We start from the raw sequence: 16,995 nt of genomic DNA, 5'->3' as shown, positions 1-16,995 counted from the left end.
AAAGCATTCTAACACTTCAATCTGAAATATCTAATGACAGGTAAGAGTTCTGAGATGCTGACAGGTTATTCTGCGGAGATGATTAGGTTACCCCAAATGATACTACTTTTAACTACTTTTTTTTCCTCAACAGATAACATGTACTAGTATATTTGAGCAAAACTGAGTCAAGAAGCAGCTCCACACTGCCACTGTGCTAGAATTAATGTCAGTAAGAACTCCAAAAAGATGTATTATCAATCAAGACACCATCTGTGTATTTTACTTGATTAAGTGCAAGTATATAGTATAATTTTGGATGGCAATAAAGTAATTTTTTAATAATTTGCTATTATCCAACATACACCATATTATAAATATAGCTGTAATATAGTAATTTTTTGCTATTCCAATTAAGAGAGTAATAAATCCTTTTTTTACAATAGCAAAGAAGATGACCAGAACAAAACTAATGTCTACTCTCTCTGACTGAGAAAGACTTTCAGTATTTAGTACAACCCAGAGTTAGTTACTATAATATTTGATCAAAATGTTGCATGATAATTACATACTCCAGAGCATACTGTACTTGGGAAAATAAGTCCATATGAAGGACAGCATACCTTCAGGTATACATGAGGGGTTTTATAATTTGCCTTTTTACAGATTATTATCAAATGGATCTATCCCAAAGCTTCCAGCCTGCATAGAAGACATGAAAACCATTGCTATTCAATTCAATGTATTATTTCGCTGTGCAGGCAGAGGCCAGATATTTTTGTGTAAATCTCATGGGTTCCAAATCTAGTAATAAAAATTCATATTTACACAGTCAGCCCATCCATATTTTTTATGAGAGAGTCAAAGTTATGGAACAGAGCAATCTGTGAGAGAAACAACCTCTTATGTAAGTAAAATTGTGGCACTCACAATCAATGGATGGCCCAAGTCCACTTCAAAATCTTACATGAAATAAGAAATTCACACCAGACAAATCTCTCCCCTTTGGGTTAACATCAAAAGTTTTCTCTTCCACTAACTGCTAACTGTTAACTCATCCTGGTGTAAAGAGGAATAGATGAATGTGAGAGTTGTATTTATATTGTGATGATGCCAAGACCAGCGCTATACTTCTGACACATTCCTGTTTCCCTTGTGGACAAGTGGCAAGCATGGCAGCAAAACAGGCACAAAGCTCATACAAAGGAAGGAAAAGGCATCATTTGAGCTCAGCATCACCTCACTGTACAGAACTTCACTCAGAGTGATGAATTTTATCTTCCGTTCAAAAGCAATAATTGAAAACAAAACTTTGCATTAGAACTTGCTTTTCATAACCACACTCTATAAAAGCATCTAGCTGAGTAGAAGTCAAGTTATAGATCAGCAAAAATTAGTAAAATTTGGCCAAGACTCCCAGGTTAGATGAGAATTCATTTGTTTATAGTTATATGCACTCTATACATAAACACTAACCCCCTGTGCTTAAAACACTGCAGATTGTTAACTACATTTAAATTTCCCAATAAGCAGATGTGTTCCTACATTCTTTCACATTCTACTAGATTTGAAATAAAACTATGAAGTACATAAAAGCCTAAAGACAACCATTAATCTTCTTGGCACTGGAAGCAATGACTACAGCCAGCAGAGCTCTGAGCTTGCTCATGGCATTGGGCCTTTTATGCATTCTTCTAAGAAGTTGCTTTGCATCCTGCAAGACTAGATTGTGCAAAGCCAGAATGAATTATGGATAAAAACAAACAGCAAATCACAAAGGGCGCATTTTAAATTTAAAAAAAAAAAATTAGAGTTTATGTTCTGCAAGAAGTGTGTTGTGGGAAACAGACACAATGGTTGTCATGTCAAGCATGCAATTTTGGCAGCCACTTGTTCCATCATTAGGGAAATCATCAAGATATTTTAGAGCAAATCTCACATAATTTCAGTTAAACAATGGCAAAAACATTCTACTTAATGAAATATGCCCTTCTGTTTTTATCTTCTGCTGGGCATGAATCAGCATCCTACCTGAAGTTCTCTGATGCACCTAATAGGCTAAAGAGCAAGGAAAGTTCACGGATTTAGAAACACAGGACAGGCCAAAAGACAACATGGCATTTTAATTCCCCCTGGATATAAATTAACTTTCTTTTGGTCACCATATTTGATGTTCTAGCAAGCTACCCCAGCCCAGCAGGCACCTAGCACAGGTTTGATGGCATTTGAGAGGATCACTGGGAGCATTCCTCATTTATTCAAGTTCTAGAAAACTCAGGAGCAGTTTACGACAGCAAAATTAAAAGCAATTGCATTTCTGAAGCTAAAATTTTATTTGAAGATAAATATTTTCAATGGTCATATTATATATTTACATAATTTTAATATATTTTTATATTTAGAAATATTGAGAATCCTGCTAATTCTTGGTCTCTGACTGCCATTAATTGCTAGATACTCTTTAGAAGTGGATTTGATTGTGGACATGATTTGTGTGTCCCACAGCTTCAGCCACAGGGTTTTGGTCAACTACAGCCTAGTGCGTGTTATACCAAAAACACTGCCTTAATAAATTTTCTGGTTATTAGGTTCAGAGAAAGAGTAGCAGAAAGATATGAACAATCCTAATTTTTTCTATTCACTTGCCAGGGAAAACAGCAGTCTGCATGTGCACAAGGCAGGGCTCTCTCATCACTCACTGTTCTGGTTGTAACATATAAAGCTTCCAATGTCAAGATTACAGATAGGAACATACAGATACTGGTTTATCTTTTTTTTTTTTTTTTCTTTTGAGTTAAATAATTGCTTGTCTTTCTTGCTGTGAAGCCAATCTGTCTCTTTTTTAAAGAAAATTTTCCTTTATTTGCTACACCTTAAAAGATTAATAACACATAGATAATTATTAGAGGCCATATAAGCTTTTCCCTAAATACAGAAAGCCATTAATTCTTCTGCATAGATATAGGAAACAATTTATTCTTATTTTGTAACATCACATGCAACAAGAGAAAGAAATTAGAGTCATAAAATTAGACAAACAACATGAAAATATATGAAATGAGGCAATCTATCAAAAGATATAACTCTCAAATTGACAAACAATAGAAAAAGACAATATTTTGATATGCTGTTATGCATAGAAAATTTGAACATATTTATGCAAGTCAAATTCAAAATACTGATTTATAAAATAAAAATGATAAATACAGTAAAACACAAAACCAAAACTGGACTATGAAACTGAACGCTGTATCTGAATTAATAATTTATTTGGATACCAGCCAGCTGGTATAGTAAAGCAGCATTTATTTCAAAATTCATCTTGCAATAATTATGTTCACACATTACCTCAAGCATTTTACAAATTCATTTTTGAGAAATAAAACAGATAATTATTCCAGATGTTAGTACTGCCATGTATGTATAGATTACTGTGGCAATTTAATTATTGTTGTTACAATTCAAAGCACCATTTTCTATCAAACATGCTTATTGAGAATTTAAATCAGAAAATGGTAGCAGATGAACTACAAGTGAATTCACTCAGTATGCCAAATTTTTTGTGCTCACAGCAGGCTCACAGCTGTTAATATTTACTCAACAGTTACTACTGCTTTTATCTCCCAAATGAATAATAATAAAACCAAAGATTAACTGCGCATATTTGTGTTGCAAATGACTTTTAATCCATGAAATAAAAAGTAACATGTATAGAAGGTAACAGAGTATACAGTATCTAAATCACAAAAGCCCAATCTGGTTTTGTAAAAGCAAAATACAGACTGCAAATTTGACAGATTTGGTTCTTATTTTCTTATGTTGCTAGATCACACAAAATCCCCAATGTCCAGTGGAATTGCCATCATAATCCCTCAATGCAGGATTACGTAAAGCACAAAGCTGTACAGGAAACCTTGCCACCACTACCAAATTACTCCATTCTGCTTCTTCTCATAATTACGGTCAGGTAATTCCATTGCACTGGTCAGTCTATTCTGAGTAAGCAGTTATTTAGAGGTAGAGAGAGAAGCACTAGATTAAAGCTGACCTAAAACCTACGACAAGGTTGAGAATTTAACAAATCTGAGCGCATTGCTCTGGAGATTGGAGATCCCAAGTGCCCAAGCCGTGGTCCTCCTTTAGGGAAACTTTCTTCTACAGTGACTGTAAGATGCAGTACAAGTTCCCTTACACCTGATTTGAACCATTGTTTTTATTGCCAGGGCAGGGTATGAATCTTTGCGTCTCAATTCTGTTATTTTCTTTCTTCAAGTGCTTGATTTTCAGGTATAGCAGATAAATATTGTTATTATTTAGTAACAGCTGAGAGCTTTCGATGCCTGTTACACAGCTGCAAGGTACAAACACCAAGGACAATTTGCCCTGTTTCAATTATCATGGAATTGCCACATTACAGGAATGTCTTGACCTTACCTCATCTGGCTTGGTGATGCATTTCCCCTTCCCTGAACATGGGAAGTTGTCTGAATGGCCTCCCACAGGCATGCAGGTACTCACTTTCACCACCACAGTCAAGCGTAGAGCCACAATGCACTTGGTAACTGAATCATTTAAAAAACCTTTTTTAAAAAAAAGAAAATATTCTTGTTACATGACAAAATAGACTGATACTCTTAATGTTCTGCAGCCAGACAAAAAAATAAAGCTGATTTGAAATAAACTGTCAACTAAGAACAAAATTGCTCATACTAATACACACCTCTCTGATTGCAAGGCATGTAAATACAAATTAAAATACAGTTTGGAGACAAACCTCATTGTATTGATTAAAAAAAAGGAAGACAGGATGGTGAAACATATCTACTTCTAGAGCTCAAATCTACATTTTTTTATGTTTCAAAAATAAATGCTTTTGCCTGCTACTTTTTGGAAAGTTAAAAAATACATTTCTTTAATGTCTTTAACAACAAGGAACATTAAAATCAAGTTTTGTGGAGAAATATGCTTAAATGAATTCATAAAAGTTACTTTCAGAGCTAAAAAGCACCCAGATTCACTACACTGGTAAAAGATGGAGAATCCCTTTGCTTCTGTTTTTTATGAAGTTTGCAAGAATATACTTATACCACTTGACAGCATTTCTTTGTGCATTTGCAATACAAGTATTATCGAATGTCTGATATGATCCCTCTATAAGCTGACATGGCAGGTAAAGATAAACTGAACATGGAAATGGGAACACTGGACAAGGAACAGGAAGATTCACGAATCTCTGGTTAGCACCTGTAATTGCACGGAAGGAAAAAATTGTGGTTGGTAGCTATTAAAACACAGTGGAGCATAACTTCACTGTCACACATTCTTAACAGATTTATGTGAAAAATAAAAGGACAACAGGAAAGATAAAATGGGGCACACACAGAGTCCATGACATATGGGATAAAGTCAGAGTTCATGTCAAAATACACAGCCCCTGCTCCTGTACTTGTGCTTGAGCTGCCTCATTCCAGCACACTGATTAGACTCCTGCTCCACAGCCCTTCCGTGTGTGGCATCTATTAACTGTTTTGTTTGGGGAGAATAAATGACACAAAAATGTGGGTTTGGTATTGTGTATATACTGTATGCAGAATTTGTGCATAAAAACCCACCAAAGATCCTTCCATAGACTGTCAAACCTTGACTTCACTATCCTCCATGAAAGTAGATTCCAAAGGGTCTAAGACTGTAGGAACAGAATAGAATGTTGCAGGCACAGAACCATTCTGTGATTCCCCTTTTCTTTAGAAAATATAGAGAGAATTTAAGCAAAAAATGATGGGTTTTTTAAAAACAAATATCCTTAATTTTAAAAAGAACAACACTAAAGAGATGCAGTGTATGACACAGAAAGTTTTTTCTTAGATTTTTCCACTTCAAATTGCAAAATCCATTTACAGCCTAAACCTCTAAGGAGTTTCAAATATGCAGTTCAGCTTCTTGCATTACAGACTGGAGATAGCACATCTAGTTAAAAGAAAAAAAATAAAACAAAATATTTTTAATGAACAGGAATAAAAGTTTCATGAAATCTTCTTGCATTACAGACTGGAGATAGCACATCTAGTTAAAAGAAAAAAAAATAAAATATTTTTAATGAACAGGAACAAAAGTTTCATGAAACAGAACTTCAAGCAAATTCTCTTTCAGAACAGCTGCTAAGCATTACTTACATTTTGCATATGGAAGTGTCAAGCATGACTAATTCTACAAATTCCACACAATCATGTTTCCACAAAGACTTGCATTCTTTGTTCTTCATTTTTAGAATTCACTTTTTAAAATGCTGCATTCCTTCAGCTATTGGTTGTCTATGATCCCTAAACCCTACCTTCAAACAGGAAAATCTTATGTCCTACATAGACATCCCTGGCTTGAGTACAGCCTCTACAAGTTAGCTGAATGTTCTAAAGGATCAGATTAAAAAAATAAAAAATTAAAAAAAAAAACAAACCAAAAACACATGTATTGGGTATAGTTCCAAATGCCTAATATTAAAAAAAAAAAAAAAAAAAAAAAAAAAACAAAAACACATGTATTGAGTATAGATCCAAATGCCTAATGGTCTGTTTTGGCTAGTGAAGATTATTGTAATCTGATGACCTCTTCAAAGCAAGCCAATTTATTCTGGCCTCAATACATACCCCATTTTTACCCATCTGTTCAAAGATGCAGCCAGAATTTTTCTTTAACAATTGAATGTTATTGTCACTGGCAGTCATGCAATTATATGTGAATGCTTGGAAGAATGTGGTATTTAGAAAATGTCTTTGGGTTCACATTTCCTTGTCTGAAGCAGATTGTTACATATTCTTCAGGACAGTTCCCTAAAGAAATATTAAATCAACCTTCTTTGTACTTTGAATCTTGTTACTATTTTGGTATTGAAAGCCCTTAGGCAAACCACTGAAAAAATCATTATTCTCTCTGGAATGCCACACATTTTCCTGCAATTTCTAATTATCTCACCTAATTTGTAAATACTAGAAAAAGACAAACATGGGTATTTATTTTCATTTGATAGAAGTTGCATATAACGTTCTGAGATGTCTAGGTTTTAAGGCTAAAAGAAGCTTGTCTGACCATCTAAATATAACACCCTGCTTAACTCAGGTCATAGCACTTCAATTAATTCTTTCCCCAGTTCCCATAACAGCAACTGAACTAGAGTGAGTTTTAAGTTCTATTTTTAACTTCTAGATGGGAGAATAATTTCAGAACCATATTTACAGCTCCTTTCATCTCAGGTCTGGAGAAAAATATTACAGCAGTTTATACCAAAAGGTAATTTTGTTCAGTTCAACCTTGCTGGTTTTCTAAATCCAGTTAAAACATAATGGCATCAAAGCATTTTTAGTTGCAGAATTCAGGGTTGAGTTATTTACAGTAATGTTACAGAAACAATTCTCAAGCCTAATAAATCATAATGTGATGTGAGTAGCCATTTAGATTACACAGGAGGCATTTTCAAGCTTTTTGCACACACATTTGATAGTCTGGGAAATGCCTGCACAATTTCCTCAGCAGAAAGCATGGTAAAATACACTACAGCTCCTTCCACCCTGGCAGTTCCACACACATATGTCTAGGAGCACAAGGTACAGGTGCTTCTATTTTACTCATATCAAGAAAGTTAAGAATGAAAAAAAAGTAATAAAGTCAAACTAAAAGATGACAGGTGTCATCATTATGTCCAGATACTTCAAGAAGATCATATCATGCCATTCAGGTTACCAGTACTCAAACATTAATTGAGTATGCTTTCTAGACTAGACAAACGGATTTGCTTCCCCCAAGCTCCATTTCTGAGCAATACCTTCCTTCTAAGCACAACAGTCTGAGGTCAGCGAGCTGGTCCACAGTGGACAGTCAAAATAGGGAAGACTGAAGCTAACAGAGCACCAAGAAGGTTATCATATTGCATAAAATGGTAGCAAAAGGCAAAAGACATCACTAGAAATCATTCACTAACTCTTAGTATGCACCCCACATGCTCTGGCACACAGCAACGCCGTTTGCATTTGGCTCAAAGGTATCTCTCTGTATTCCACACAGTGAATACTTCTATTCCAAAGATATCCACCTTTGGTTGAAACAGTAGATTATCCTTTTAGTTCCAGTTCACAGAAGAGTAGATCTTTGAGTTCACCTAAAGGTTTCTTGGATGAGTGAGAATGACTGCCAAGGCAGGATTGGGCACTCAAAACAAAGTATCAGTCCTCAAGTTTTGAACTTATTTTTAGCCTGGTTTCCCAAGGAAATGAGACAGCAGTGGGATGTCTATCAGTTTCCATCTGTTCTCTTTTTCTCTCTCAACACTTTCCCACACCAAAAGCTTTTGGGGTCAGTAGCCAACTTCAACATCTTGCAAAGCAGTGAAGTTCTCAAAGACACTAAGTGCCTACAGCTCTCCTGCACAGCAAGCAGCCCTTGCACCAAGGGCATTGGTAAGGCAAGATGGTAGGAAAACTAAAAAGGGCCCCAGAATAAGGTGATGTAGATTGTCCACCCCATTCCCCATGTACAGTACAGTCAGCTATTCATTATTTGGAAAATGGGAAACTGAGATATCATTAAATGGAAGAAAAACAGATTGCATCAGTCCTTCAGGATCAAAGCAGCAGTACTTGGTGTGCCTGCACCGTATCTTCAGCTCTTGTCATGCAGTAACATAGTGAAGCTGTGATACTTCCACATCTGATTTCAGCTTCTAGAAAAAACACTGCTATTACAAGAGCATAATGAGCATCCTTTATAAACCTTACTGGTCTAGGATTGAAGCTACGTAAGTATATCTGATAGTTCATCCACACATGATGGAAAGTCATAGAATTAACCTAAAGTGTAAAAGAGTCCAGAGGAATTTTCTGTTTGACCATATCTCTCCCATCACAAAAGAAAACATCCAGTGAGCTAAATAAGAGTGGGCAATATGCTCAACCTTTTTTTATGGCCATTGAACTTTGCAGACATAAGAATACTTAAAAAGAGGAAGCTAGGAAAGAAAGAGAACTATATTATTACAGTACCCACCAAAACAAAAAAAAGAAAAAAAAAGGAATGAATTCTAGTTCTTCCTCCTAAAATTTTTGATGCCCAAATTTTATCCAAAGACTATTTCATGTCCATGTCATGTGATATAGGTAGCATTCAATACCATGAAAATTACTATGAAAACAGAGGTCTGTACTAATCACCACCATGCTTCAGTGCCTTTTTGGATCTAAGCATGAAGTTGGAAATTAACTATATGAACCAATTTCCCTCTGTTATGGCACTGCATATCACAGTCTCAAATAGTTTTCCATCTAGCAAATCTAAACAAGCTCAATCCTTCTCTTGCACACACAAGTCACGTTCAACTCATTTTAGAGACCTAACAAATGAAAAAGCATGACAAGATGTTCTCATGATGCACTCAATTCTGAAAATTTACCTTTACATGTTAAAGTAGTAGAGGCCAGCTTTTGATTTACAAATGGACAAACATTTACCCCTCCCCTTCCCCTGACACTAATACTAAGGGTCATTAAGGCCTACCAATCCCCTCAGGACATTGACACCAATACTGCTCTACAGAATATGAAAAATGGGTCAGGAATCCTTTCCTAGTTTGCCTCAGGATGATTATCATACATAAGAAAATGAGAAGTGAGGAACAGGTAATCAATGCCATTTGCAATCTTTGATGCAGTACATCAGTGCCATCAGCACCGTACAGAACATCTGAGATCACTCTCTAACGATGCTGCTAGGCAACATAGCATCTGGGGATACAAAAATACAGCTGCAATAGCAAAATTGCTATTTTGTCCACAAATAGCACTATTTATAGGTGGTAAAACTCTCCCAAATTCTATATAGATCAGCGTGCTTACTGTGCTTTATTCACAGAAGCCTTGGTCAGATACTGCTTTTGAAAGTATATATAGATTCTAATGAGAATAGTTCAAGAACTGTTTCAAATATTTTGTTTTTCACAATCTCACATGAAACAGCAATTTAAAGAATTTTTTCCTGGGAGGTGGCTGAAAACCTTCTCATCACATTCATTGTCTTCTCCAAATGGCATTCATAGCCACAGTCAGTTTTAGATGGATATGCTTTCTTCCTTCGCTACTAGCAATGAAAACAGCCTGGGCTCCTAAAATCAAACATACACTCTCTTCTCAGGCATAACCACTAAAAGGTAAGAGTGCTGCTGCTCAAGTTACATCCTCAGTAACAATCCCAGAGTTCTACCAGAGGCAGATTGACAATGACAGTATTACACTGGTGTAAGAGAAAGCAAAATTTGGGTGTCAGAAAATTATTACCAAAACTTTGGGAAGAAACAGCACACAGCTTGCAAGCTGGAGCTCAGTTTTGCAGGACTCGTAGTAAAAATATATTTGTGAACTGAGCAAAACAGTTGAATTCATTTAGCATAGCAAAGTCCCGTGTTCCACTATAACTACATTTCCTCTATAACAAATGTCAGTTTCTGAATTTCACTGTTACTTAAACAATTATCCAACTTAATAACTTGACTGGACCAAACCCCATGGCAGAATTATAAAACAGCTAGCAGGAGCACACTTACTCTTACAAAGCCACTTGCATTCAGCTTATTAAGGAGTTGTGGCAGTAGCTTACGGTGCCCTTCTCCCACAGCTTCAAGGACTCTGCTTACAGTCCAAAGTAATGGGGAAAGCCCAGCAAGGGGTGACAAGACTATTCTTCTAAAAGATTTCCTATATCACAATTTCCCAATGTATCTTTATTTATCAGCATTTCAGTCAAGTTGCCAAGCTGGCACAGAACTGTTTTGGCCCCAAACATAGATCACTAGAACCTCTGATTCCACACTTCGCAAACGTAGTTAAGTGTGGTGGAATACAAATGGCATAGCTGGGACTGCACAAAGGGAAGCTGCAGAAGAGGGGATGGCCAGGTTGGCTAGGATATATCTCTAGTGACTGGTTCAACTGAGAGGCTCTATTGGTGGCTACCCTACTTTGTTACACTACTAGCTGAACATCTCATCGCATTTTACAAGCATTATTGAAAAGCGTCTCACACTGTTGAGACAATGTACCAGTTATGCACTGGTATCCGTATTCCACGGATCAGGCTAAGCAGTCTGTCCAAGATTTTACCATGCAAACAACTATGTGATCAACTTAAAATAAATATTATTATCTTGATTGTGAATTGGTCACAGAAGTAATATTTGAAGAAAGAGGAACCTTAAGGAGAAAAACAAAAGGTATTTCACCAAACATTACAAATTTGAGTAGATGAACCTCCAAATACAGACCAGAAAAATAATTTCCCATTGTTACTTGCTAGAAATAGAAGTGAATAGAAATTATTTTTGAATAATTTACTGATTAATTAAAGATCACTCTAAAGACTAAAAATTATTTAAATGCTAGCTTAAAACATAATACAATGTATGAAAATAGTAACTAGTGTGTTGTTTACATCTACTTATATGTGAAACAAGGTACATGCAACTTGATCACAAAGGACAGGATATTTATTTTATCATACTTACCAAGATACCCTCTCTTATATAGGCCAACAGCATTTAAAATAAATCATTGAAATTAACACTTCACTGCACTTTTCTTGCAGTTCACACTTTGCTGCTGCTGCTATTGCTTACCAAAAGGCTATTTTCTGCAAGGTTAGCTCTTGTGGCCAGAACCCCAGGGAAATGTTCTGTTGAGCACAGTGCTCAAATCTGCAGACAATAGGGTCCTTCCAGGCAAATTACACACTTAAGATTGAGAACCCCACAAACTGGAGCAGTTGTCACCAACTCCCCCCAGCGAGGCCGCCTTGCACAAAAGGAGCAGAACAGTCACGCACACGGGCAGGGGTTCTGCACATCACCACAGCATGTGCAGGGCACAGAGATTTAATTAGGCCCAGAGTGAAAGAGGGTTAAGTCAAATGACTCAATATGCTGTGGACTGGGAGCTCACACAGATGCTCAGCTCAGACATGGCAACTTGTTAAAGCTAGAGTAACTTGATTACGTGGCTTTCAGTGAATTCAATTCACACATCTCCTATTATGAAATAAAATTGTCCTATTTAATTTTTTGCTTAAGTGAAAACAATTTCAAGATGCAGTAAACTGCTTTCTTTAGACAGAAATGTGTGCATGTTTTAGAGGCCTGTAACAATAAAAAACATCTCAAAACCCCAGCTACAGTTTGCCTCCTAATCAGAAATCCTATTTCCAGACAAGAAGAGTTAAAAAAGACCAACTTGTTTCAAAATATCTCTCTATATTATTTTTATTTCATATAATATTTTTCATTCAAATGTTTCATTTTGCCTATTCAATATAACTGCACAAGTATTGGTGGTGACTACTCCTTAATACATGATAAGGTCTTGCAGGGAAACTCATTGAATAATCAAAGAACAACAAAAGAGTAAATAACTGCTCAGGGCAGAATCAGAAAAAAAAATACTTTGCTGCCTTTGAAAGGCAGGACAGCATTTTGGATTGGAAAATATTATCCTTCCTGACACAGAACCATATGGCTCCCACACTTATTAAAAAGCAGCAGATATCTTGTGCTTCAGAAGCCAAGCATTAATTTTCCTTTTTAAGCCAAACATCAAAAAGTTTTGTGGAATCCAAGCAAGCTGCCTTAGAGGTGTTGGCATTTGAATGGCATCAGTACTCTTCATCTCACCACAAAGATGCTAGAGCACCTATTTTCAAGTGAGTTTGTACAGCTACCGACTTTATTTAAGGAAATATTTTTTTAAATACTTGATAATTATAGTTTAAAGCAGCTAATTATATTGTATTGATCTAAAAGGCTGGGCATCTTGGAGAAAACCAGATGACATGCCAAGCAACGTCAACTGACAAGTCTACGTCAGTTTCGGTTTGCTATGATGAAAAAAAACATTATAATTTAAAGGTTGTGCTGGAGGACTTATTTTCTGTTCAGATAAAAATATTAATTCATATTAAATGTTGAACTTTCTACCTTATTATCTGCAAGGGCTTATCTGAGAAGTAGCAATTTTGCTTATAAATGTCTTCCTTTGATTTTATAAGCAGACAATAAGCTAAAAAGCTAATGTAGCAATATCTCATGAAAGCTGCTTTTTAAGCAGCTGCTTAAGCAGCACCGTGGAAGTGCTAAATAAAGCACAAAGTCTAAAAGCAAGTAGTTTCAAGCTATTTACAAGCCTTTTTTTTACAATTATATACAAATTTTCTATCATATTACCTATGGGGAAATGGAAGCAAAATACTAGTGCCCAGCTGCTTGTTTTACTATTTTTCTGAAGGAGCTCCTATCATTATTGCTTCAGCTCTGGGCACACCGAGGCAGAAGAGCAATTTTTCCAACATTTTATCATGAAAGCTGATAAGATCTTTTTTCAACAGAAATACTATCCTAACAGCCATGGTAAAGACCTCAAAACATAATTTCATTTTTTAATGTTTTAGGAGAAAGAAAGGAAATAGGCTGCATGCACACAGAGTCGGCAGTGCCAGCTCCACCTTCTACATTATTCCAAAACCTCCAAATAAACATTTCTTAAAACTAAGTAATAATCTTACAATAGTCATAATATGCAGTTTTGTACTGGTATGAAAAGGATAATGGTATGAAGCTGCGTCAGGGGAGGCTTAGGTCAGATATTAGGAAAATATTTATCATCCAGAGGGTGTATGGGCACTGGAACAGGCTCCCCAGGGCAGTGGTCACAGCACCAAGGCTGACAGAGTTCAGGAAGTGTTTGGACAATGCTCTCAGGCACAGGGTGGGATTCTTTGAGTGTCTTGTGCAGGACCAGGAGTTCAATGATCCTGATGAATCCCTTCCAACTCAGCATATTCTATGATTCCATTAATTATTACTAATCTCCAAATTCATTAAAAAGAAGCTATGGTTGTTCTGTGCCCTGGCTGTTAAGTGGACTGTTAAATATGATCTGCTATCTGTACAGCCACACAGGTGTATACACACCAGTTTTCCAAGCAGAATGGAAACTGTGAAATTAGACCTGCCTGACTGCAAGTCTGCCAGCCACAGGTGCACCTTTGGATACACCTGAAGCACAGAACTGTTGCCTTAGTAAACAGATATATTAATTTAGCACCAGGGTGGATTAACTGACTCGTGCAGAAGCAGATGGTGTACAAACACTGCAAAACTCCTAAAATGTGAGCATTAAAAAAAAGGAAATATTTTAATGCTTTTATTATACACTGGATTTGGTTTTCTCAGTATTTTGACAGCAACCTATGTTCTCAAAATTAATGTTCCAGTTCTCAGTCACAGCGTGATAGCATGCTTGGATAAAAGAGATGCATGCAACAAATCATAAAGGATTTTTGTGGGAGATGCCATACAAGCAGAGAATGTCCTTCAAAGCCCTTTTTTATTTTTTAAAGAAAAATGTTAATACATAATTTTTTCTCAAGACAGCTTTATTTAATCAATTCAGTAAATCTTCAGCATTTGCAATAATCTAGTATAGAAAACTATATACATATTCCAAAATCCAGTGTATTATTCCCTGAAAGAGAGGACTGCACAGTGCTGGGTAGATTAGATTTCCCCCAAAACATATAACAAGCAGCAATTTCAACTCACCCCAGAGATCCTTAGCTGTAACCTATTACCATTCATGAGAACTACTGAAAGACGACTCCACCAACTGATGGTGCATCAGGGACCTCTTATCTCACTTCTTCAGACTTTTGAAATGTGTTTCATCTCATTTCAATTTTTCAAGATATATTGCAACGAAGAACAGGTGTATGCCTCTAACAATGTAAAGTTTTGCAGTTAACTCATTTTCAAAAATTCTAGTACTATTACTGCTAGCATGAATATATGAAGATCCAGAAACAAAACAAATACTGACGAGACATTTTATAAATATCGTAAATAGTTTTGCAGGAATCACTGATTAACTTCAAAGAACATTGGGACAAAGAGTACGAATCTATAAGTATAATTAATGGAAAGACTGCCTTTTACTTCAATAATGTTTTTAATGTTGAACACTTAATTTCCATCTCTTATTCAAAGACACTATTAAATCCCTCCTGCTTCTCTTTTTCACTATCTCTTTGGCCAATCTTGATGCCCACCCATAGCACTCCACATAATAGGTAATACAAACATTTCCTGTTCAGAAATGCTCTCAAACATCCTTTTTTAAAATCTTAGTTTTGAAAGAAATATTGTTGCTGCAAACCATGAGCAGAGATGAACAGCTCGCTGGGCTGTCCTGCAGACCAGCCACCTCATCACCACCTCTGTCCAGCAGTCACCTGGCACTGAAAGCCACCAGCACCTCGGCATGGGACATGTGCTTCATCCTCCTCCTAATCCACACAACTCACTTGCTCACTTCAAAGCCTGAACCATACTGGGGTTTCCTCCCCAATGGCTAATAAGTACACTTTCTAAAAAAACACAACAAATTATTTTAGAAGACTGGCACATGTGCAGTAGCAAATCTTAGAGAAACTCTTTAAAAATCCTCTGAGCAAAACATGGAAGGAATGTGTTACAGAATGTCCAAGCCAGTCTTGTGCTGGCCACAGCCAGGTCAATGCTGTAATTAAACCACACCATCCTGCTGCACAATCACAGCGCCATCGCTCTGTCCTGCACTGCATAGGCTGTTTGCAGACGCAGCAGCCATTTTATAAACCTCATCAGGGAACACAGAGTGCTCTTTTTGGCCGAGCTGCGCTACGCTCTCCCCTTCATTCTCACACAGTGCAGGTACTGTCTCTGGGGTGAACAGCTCTGTGCTGACAGGGCCTATTTTTAGATCTCAAAAACAGCATTCTTCCCAACCTCTAGACACTGTGCCCTGAGCCACATGATCAGCAAATCAGCACATTACTGCTGACTTCTGAGTCTTTTCAATCTTGTATCAACAACTTTAAACTTGTGTCACCACAGGGTAACACTAAACAAATAATATTTCCCTAAATGTTTTATCTTTGATATAAATAACTTATTCAGAAAGAGTTGCAAGAGGCAATTAAAGTACCTTGCTGAGTAACAAAACTTGGAAGGAACACGGTGAGAAATGACTCAAAAAGGATGTAGATCAAAAAGAGACACACACATACAAAAAAGTCAAACCAAAAAAAAACACTCATATCTTCTTCATTTTTCTTTTACAGTTCTAATCAGAAATTTTTACAAGATTAAAAAAGTGTCCTGGTACAAAATTCACCAATTAAGAGAAGAAACCTTTAAAATCACGCTTGAATAAACAGAAAAAGAGTGGGGGAAAGAGGAGGAAATTATATAAAGTAAATGTATCAACTGACATGGTCCACAGCCTTTCTGTGTGACTCTGCTTACAGAAACCTACAGCATCTTGTGGCCTCCTCATACCATTCTAGCTTAAATAACATCAACAAAAGCACTGGCAACATTATTGTTTTTCTAATATAAAATCACCCACTTTACCTTATTGTACCTTAGAATAAGTTTTTCTTGTCTATCAAGAAACATGGAAATTTGTCTGTAAGTAAAACTTTATTCAAGTGACTTACTGAAAACTAAGTGATTAAAAACTTGCAAGGTACATCAAATTGACAGACCTCTTCCACATATCTGGATCAAATCTGAAGATCAAATTATTTTTCTATAAGCCTCAGTAGAATTATGGATTTCAGCTGAGTGAAAATAAAATTCATTTTCACACCAAATAACTGAGTTACTTTTTAAGTTTTACACCCATGACCTACACTTCATTGGACAGAAACTGATGATGGGAAGTAAGCAGAATATTTCCATACAACTGAGAAGGAAATTCAGAGGCTCTTTTTTAAACTAAAAAATTCATTCCTTAGTTTCAGCAGCTGGAAAATTTTACAAAGAATTTCACTATCAGATAACCAAAAAGAAAAACCAAAGAAAGTATTGAAAACCACATGGAAGTAAAGCAAGAGGTCTCAATACTTGTACTGCATGAAATAAGCCTTTTTTGTGAATTAAGCCTCGTGTTATAT

At 36.3% G+C, this 16,995-nt stretch overlaps 1 protein-coding gene across 1 annotated transcript in view; it reads right to left on the bottom strand.

The window, feature by feature from the left end:
- Positions 1 to 16,995, bottom strand: part of DNER (delta/notch like EGF repeat containing) — a 113,384-nt gene that overhangs the window by 34,279 nt on the left and 62,110 nt on the right. The window contains exon 5 of the mRNA XM_041475700.1: positions 4,414 to 4,559. Coding sequence (XP_041331634.1) covers positions 4,414 to 4,559 — 146 coding nt within the window. The remainder of the gene's footprint in view (positions 1 to 4,413; positions 4,560 to 16,995) is intronic.

The sequence above is a fragment of the Pyrgilauda ruficollis genome, unplaced genomic scaffold, assembly GCF_017590135.1.
Source record: "Pyrgilauda ruficollis isolate IOZ18807 unplaced genomic scaffold, ASM1759013v1 scaffold36, whole genome shotgun sequence".
Classification (NCBI taxonomy): Eukaryota; Metazoa; Chordata; class Aves; order Passeriformes; family Passeridae; genus Pyrgilauda; species Pyrgilauda ruficollis.
This window is presented reverse-complemented; position numbering and strand designations above follow the sequence as displayed.